We start from the raw sequence: 7,186 nt of genomic DNA, 5'->3' as shown, positions 1-7,186 counted from the left end.
TATATATATATAATCTTTCTGCCAATTTTATTAATTAATCTTACATAACAAGATTACAATGGAAGAAAATTGGTAAGAGTCCATTGTTCCCCTAAATGAGTGGAAGAAAAGACCCGGAAGTAGGGAACACAAGCAATCAGGACTAAGAGCTGGTTGAGAATCTGGATGAGAACCTCAGAAGGTTGAAGGGAAAGCTGAGGACAGAGGAATTTTCTGTCTCCCTCTCTATGTGAACTCTGAGAAGAGGCCGCCACACAAGACAACTGTGACGACCCTGGGAGAGAGAAGAACTGGAACTGTGGCGTGGAACCGAGCTAGGGCTCAGGAGCCAGCCAGCTACAGTCGCGGCTAAACAGCCCCTACACAAGAATAAATTATTTGGAGCAATTAAACATTAGGTATTATTAGTGCACCAAATAACTCAGTTCAATTTTGTTAACAAAGAACTGTGATACTATGTCAGCAGACTGGAAAATAAAAAGATTAAATCCTATCTCTAAAGAAGTTTTGCTTGGTTGAAATACATGATTAGATAATAAGACAGAAGAGCCCAGAAGCCTTAAAAGATGTTTTTAAATGAAAAGGTTAAAGGATTCAGAAAGATATGTTCCTTTCCTATACAAAGGATCAGGAAAGACGCCAAGAAGTATCTGATGCCCGTGATAGTTCGCTGAATACAGGTACGATGTGAAATGCAAGTAAGGCGAGAAACACGCTCTGGGTGCTCGCCTGCCAAAGGTGAGGACACTCTTAAGGACAGGTGATTCGATTTGCTTAAATGCAGCATCCCAGGAAGAGGCCCTGCTGCTTAACCCTGGAAAGGTAGGTAGTGAAATGAAAGGTATGAAATACTAGATAGAAAATTTAAATAAAATTGTATTTAAGATGGAACGATGCTGGCGTCTAACTGGATGGTCCAGAGAGCTCTTTAGATGTGGCCCTGATGCGATCAGTTACAGTTCCTAGGGCCTGCCGCTTCAACAAGTCACTCTCTTCCCCCGAAAAGAAGTCCTCTGAATTTCCAGCTGCCTCACAGCTTCACTATATTTATAGATTGTTTCCGCAGAAGATACTTTTAGACCCTTGTGTACTTTTCTTTCACAGCACTCATAATTCATGAGTATGCACTTATGCGTGTTACTACTATGGCTAATGCACCTCATCCAGGCTTTCGTGGTACCCTTAGTGCCTAGCACAAGGCCTGGAATGTAAGAAGGCCACCATGGATACCATGACTGCAAGCATATGTGCAGAAATAGAGTTGGGGGCCTATGTCTTTCCATCATTTGAACCATTGCTTTGCTCTCGGTTGCCTAATCCAATTAGATACCTGGCAAATATGGAAACACTGGAAACATTTCTTAGGGAAAAAAGTTGCAAACATTGGCAAACCACAATAGGGGACCATGTCTCACAGTAAATGCTGATTGAAGACCAGAGCAGATGGCTGTCCCGCCGAAAGCTGCTGTGGGTAAGCTTTTGGTGAGTGCGTCTCTGTCCACGCCACTGGTTATCTGTCTGAGTTCACTCTGTACTTGGGCACGACTGTCAAATGTCACCATTCCAACCCAGGACCCGTCCTCCACCGTCTGCAGCAGGAAAAGCTTGCCTGCTTGATTCATTCGGTTAAGGCGGTCATCATTCTGAACGGACAAGTGGAAGAAAAGTAGTCAGGATGGGTTTAAATGGACAGACTAATCACTGAACAGATCAGAGGATACTTTGAGGCGGCTGCCTTGCGATGGAATAAATGACAAGCAGCTTGTTTGAGGCATATCTCACAGGGGAAATTTTCCATTTATATGCAGCAGCACCTTTGGGTAGAATTTTAAAACCTTTGCATAAACAGCAAAAGATAAAGTCAGATAACACAATTATTAAAGTACAAGGTTTTAGTAGTAGTTCTAGTTAAATCCTACACAGAATTGTAGACCTGGAGACATATATAAAGTCAGTGCAACATTAAAAAAAATTAAGTTTATGTAACTTATCAGATCTTTGCTCATAAATTAAAACAAGGTTAATTTGGTAAATGAGGCAGCTGATGCAAAATTTCTGTGGAATGAAGGATGGTAGGCAGGTCTGACGGCAATGCTACTGTAAGTGTTCTATTTCTGGGGATGTATTTATCTCCAGCCAGTTCAAAATTGTAGTCTGATCATATACATACATGTATGAGGGGCACAGAGAAGACCAAGACTCAGTGAACATACCGCCATGCTTCCAGATTTATCAAGGACTAAACACACAATTCTTTGTCCAATCTGCAGCAACGAGAAGGTGGGATTGGGTGGGTTTGTCGTCATAGGAGTGGTTTTCTTAAAGTCCTCAGAATCGCTGATCACTTCCCATGTGCTTCGGACGTTACATTTTTGGTTTTGCATATTTGGGGCAATTTTATTGTGAGTTTTTTCTGTACAGAACTCAACCACCTGAAATTGTCAATAAAATGATACAGTTAACAATCAATTACTTTTTAAAATATACCGCAATTTAAATTCCCATCTCTTTTTACCAGTCTGCCTTGCTAACCTATCACCACGACTCAACACCGCCACTACTGCAGAGAATTCTGGGGAAGATCTTAGCCACAATTCGGAGCAGCAACCTCGCACCACGTATTTCCACTTCAATGTACCTAAGTGCCTCTCAGAAATCCGTTTACCTACTGCAGGTAGTTTCCACTGTTGGTAGAAATCCATTTACCTCCTTGGTAATCTTCAGACTTGCAGTTCCGAGTCATCTCGACTCTCTTCCCACCACCCTTTTCTGCACTCCTCTCCTGATACTTCTTCCTCCCTCCTCGCACCAGTAAACTTTACTTTCTTTGTTCCCGCTCAGTCCAACTTCCAACATCCACCACCGCAGCTCTTCTAAGATCCACTTGGATGTCCCTCTGGCTCCGTAAGGCTACGTGACCATAAACAATCCCATTACCTTTCTCCAACATCGCTCCTTCTCCTCATGTATCACCTAACTTGATGTCACCACTAAGTTCCAGTTGCCCATATTTGGAAGCTGGAAATTTTGCCGCCTTCCTCCCTCCCCAACTACAAAATAACTGAAATCAATACATGTCACCATCTTTCCAATTAATCAGGTTGTTTCCTTTTCTAATGGAATTTTCATCACGTAAGCCCTCACAGTCTCTCCCTCAGACCACTGTAATTTCCCGTCTGACTTTCCCATCTTGTTTTTCCTCCCATTGTTCCACCCCCACAGCTGCCTGAGGTGTTGTCCCTCTTACTTTGGTACATTATATCCTTCTGAGGTTCATGATTTCTCCCACACTAAGAAGCCTGACTCCTTCACATAGTAAACAGCTATCTTTATGATTCACACCCTTACTTCACTCTTCATCCTCATTCTGGCTACACATTCTTGGTATCTATTTTCTCCCACTATTTCCTATTAGTTCCCAGATGTGCCAGAATTCTATAGCCCTGTGCCTCTGCTCACAGTACTTGGACAAGAAGTTCCTCCTAGATCTTCAGCTCTGTGTAGATCTACCTTGGGTTTCAGCTGAAGGTCACTTCTGAAATGGTTCCTCATTTTCTGTCCTTCCCCAGAGAATTTCTAATCAAGTCTTTGTGATCTTACATTACAATGTAGAAACATCAATGAGGCCTATTTTTACATTGTGGTGCATGCATTGGGCTATAAAACCATCTATATAAGTAAAATTTCTCACTAAATTTTACTTTCTCAAAATTTGGTCCTGTGTCTAACATATAATAAAAGATCAGTGTTAGAAGAAAAAAAGACAGTGTTAAGTTTGTTGCTTTTACTCCTCAATTCTTCAATCTAAAAAATGACATTTATTATGCAAGAATATGATAAAAATATATCCAACAGGGTTAGTACTAACAGCCAATAAAAAGTGGTTCCTTCTTTTCTTGGTGTTTATGTCCATAGCATTTGGGGAACTTAACAGGGAAGCACAGTACACAAAGAAGGAACAACCTAGTTCCTCCTCTGGGAGGCTGTATAATATTATCATTCAGTTAAAAATCTTAAAAATCTGAGAGTCTAATGACCTAGAAAGTAATCATTACTTGTAAAACACTCACTTTTCTCTATATTTGCATTTTCCAACTCATCTGTTTTGGCAGTGTTCCCATATTTTCAGTTTGGCTAGTTTTTAATCAGGAAACCTGAAAAACTTTTGTGTGAACCTCAAGCAGAATTCCCCAAATCGACATCAAATTTAACTCTGTGGCTAATTTAAAACATCGTTGGCTCTTGACTTACGGGAAAATGTTAGGATTTTCAACTTTGGTTGTGCAAAAAAAGGATATTCAGTAAAAGCTGTACTGTGAATTTTAGTCACTTCCTGAATTAGATATTCTCTCATGATGCTGGCAGAGGGGCAGTAAGCCACAGTTCCCAGTCCACCAGCACAAGAACAACCCACACTCTGGTGCACTGCATTGCGAAGCTATGATGGCCTATAAGTTAGGGGTATTAAAAATGAATTTTCAACTTAAATTGTTTTCAACTTATGATGGATTTATTGGGATATTTAACCTCATCATAAGTTAGAATATCTATCTGTACAGTATCTGAGCCCTGCCTGAGAGGGTCTTAATAGGTTTGGGAGTGGACTGCAAAGAGAGATTGAGAGATGGGCCTGGTGAGCTATGGTTCATCAGATTTTTAAAATTACATCACATTGTTGATGTAGACTCTGCTAAGTTGTTTCACCCTCTATTCCAATGGGAAAACTTAATTTTATGTAGGATACTGGAAGATAAGAAGGGCTCCCCGCTAAGGTCAGGTAGCTGACACATTTCATGTTATCTTGTGAAAATTTTGCTGATCTATATATTTAACATTAATATAGATAGTGAAGTTCATTTACAGCTAATAGATCATTACAAAAAAAAAAAGTAAGCCTGCCACGATGGTTGCACACCTGTTATCCCACCACTCAGGAGGCTGATGCAGAGAGATCCCAAGTTCAAGGTCAGCCTAGCAAAACCCTAGTTCCACAAATCAAATCAAACCAAACCAAAACAGTATTTTTACACTGTTTAAAGCTATTAAAATTATGAAAGAACTCCCTAAGAGTATTAACAATCTTTAAATGATAGAAAGCTTTGGTTAACAAGTAAAGGCAAAAATGCAAACAGAAAAGAATTCTTTAGAAGTTGAAGTAAGGACTGTTGTTCATTATTTTCATTCTGAACTAATCTTCCTGGGTAAATGTCTTATTTGACTAAAAGTTTTGTGCTTGCATGAAGGTAAGAGTAGCTAAAGTAATTCTAAGCACTTAAAAGCTAGTAGAAGAAAGATGGTACAAAAGAAAGAGTGCACATGAAGGGCCAGGGATTTAGCTCAGTGGTTCTACCGCCTGCCTCTCAAGTGTAACGTCTCAAGTTCAATCCCTAGTACCAAAAGAAAAAAAGAGTAGACATAGGACAGAATACTAGGAATGTTATGACTTTTTAATCGTGATTTTGTGCTCCTAGTTTATCCCAAAGCTGTTAATTCCCCCCAAAATTTTCTCTGAAATTTGATCTTTCCTTGGATTACCTAGGAAAAGCCTCACTAAATTCGTAAGAGTCTGGAGAAAAAAATAAGATACTTACAGAATCAATACTTTGTGCAAACATTATAGAAGCCTTCACAGTCTGTTGCTTATGTGGTATGAACTCACATCCCTCTCTATACAGTCCTGTTAATGCATCGAGACTGCATGGTCTTCCTGCAACACAACTGCCCCCCTGGCACTTAACTGCTTCATATTTGCCAGTAATATCTGCTGAGCATCTGAAAATAAGATAAGGTTGGGTATTTAGGCAATGTAATCATTTCAAAGGGACAGACTATGTATGCTCAGTTTCTGATGAATTGCTTGTCTATGATTTCATTTTATAATTCAAGAAACAAATACATGCCTTCTGCAAAATCACTGAATTTTTGTTAAAGTCATTTCTGCTTGGTAGAAAGTATCTGAAGGGACCCATCAGGATCAGCATTTATTTCTATGAAGCAGAAAATTAAGTCTGGCTATGGCTGCTATCAACATTTATAAGGATCAGTCTTTAGCCACCTCCTACTCTATCCTGGATCCTCGAAAATCAGGAGCCCTCTTTGTTTTCCCCAAGAGGTGTGCTGACATTTCCTGTTTAATTTGCTTTTTCCAACTGGTTTATTTCATACAGTTTTGCATAGACCGTTTACGTTCATGGATATTGTAAAATTTTTATGTGCTATGAACTTTGTTGTTATATTATAAATGGAGTTATTTTCTCCATCTTTTATTTTTTGAATTACATTTTTGATTATGTAAATAGTACATGAATATTATAGAATATTTGGAAAAACATCAAAAGTAAAAGGAAGAAAAGGGAAAGTACAAGAAAAAATCATGTCTCACTATCAAAAATAAACTACTATTAACATGTTGAAGCATTTCCTTCTCATTCTATGTAACAGTATTATATTGCACAGATGTTTTCTGCTTTTAAAAAATTCAATGTATTAGTACAATTTAAAATCTTTTGATATTATAATGTAAATTCAGCATACTACTTAATTTCATTTCTCCCCTGATTTGTCAACACTAAAAAGAAAACTTTAATGAATAAGCAAAAACTTATCTTAAGTTTTAATTGTATTTTCAAGTTTGTCATACAATAAATTTAAACATTTTAAAGCTCGTTGATATGGGTTGTTCTATTAGTTCCTTAAAGTGGATTTTTAAACATAAAATTATTGGGTAAAAAAAACACAAAAAATGATTTGGTATGTGGCATGCATATCCCTTTCCAGAAAAGTTGACCATTCAAATTTATGCTCTAACAACTATTTGTAGGAGCTCTCAAGCCAAAGAAAATAATTTGCTAGGTAATAGATGAATATCTCTCTCTCTCTTTCTCTCTCTCTCTCTCTCTCTTTGTCCAATTTGCATCTCTTTGGTTACTAGTATGAACATTTTATATGTTTATTGGCCCTTTTTATTTCTTTTGTGAATTATATATTCTTCTCTTTTGCTGATTTTTCTTACAGGGTTCCAGTTCGTAATATGTTATAATTCTAAGATTCAGAAAGCTTTTATTTTTCTTTTGGTAAATATCATTTTATGCTTTTTAACCTTTTTATTTAGTTTATGTTTGATGGATGTTCAACAGAAATTTTAATTTATGTGTAGCCACATTTATTTTCCTTTTTTCATATATAT

General features: G+C 37.9%; 1 protein-coding gene across 1 annotated transcript in view; it reads right to left on the bottom strand.

Moving 5' to 3' along the window:
• Clca1 (chloride channel accessory 1) overlaps nucleotides 1-7,186 on the bottom strand; it is a 28,250-nt gene that overhangs the window by 11,728 nt on the left and 9,336 nt on the right. The window contains exons 5-7 of the mRNA XM_010636684.1: nucleotides 5,592-5,772; nucleotides 2,214-2,432; nucleotides 1,416-1,643 (exon numbers count right to left, since the gene is read on the bottom strand). Coding sequence (XP_010634986.1) covers nucleotides 1,416-1,643; nucleotides 2,214-2,432; nucleotides 5,592-5,772 — 628 coding nt within the window. The remainder of the gene's footprint in view (nucleotides 1-1,415; nucleotides 1,644-2,213; nucleotides 2,433-5,591; nucleotides 5,773-7,186) is intronic.

This window comes from Fukomys damarensis, unplaced genomic scaffold (genome assembly GCF_012274545.1).
Source record: "Fukomys damarensis isolate Sample0158 unplaced genomic scaffold, DMR_v1.0_HiC HiC_scaffold_33, whole genome shotgun sequence".
Lineage (NCBI taxonomy): Eukaryota > Metazoa > Chordata > Mammalia > Rodentia > Bathyergidae > Fukomys > Fukomys damarensis.
The sequence above is the reverse complement of the archived record's forward strand: the minus strand, read 5'-3'. Positions and strand labels throughout refer to the sequence as shown.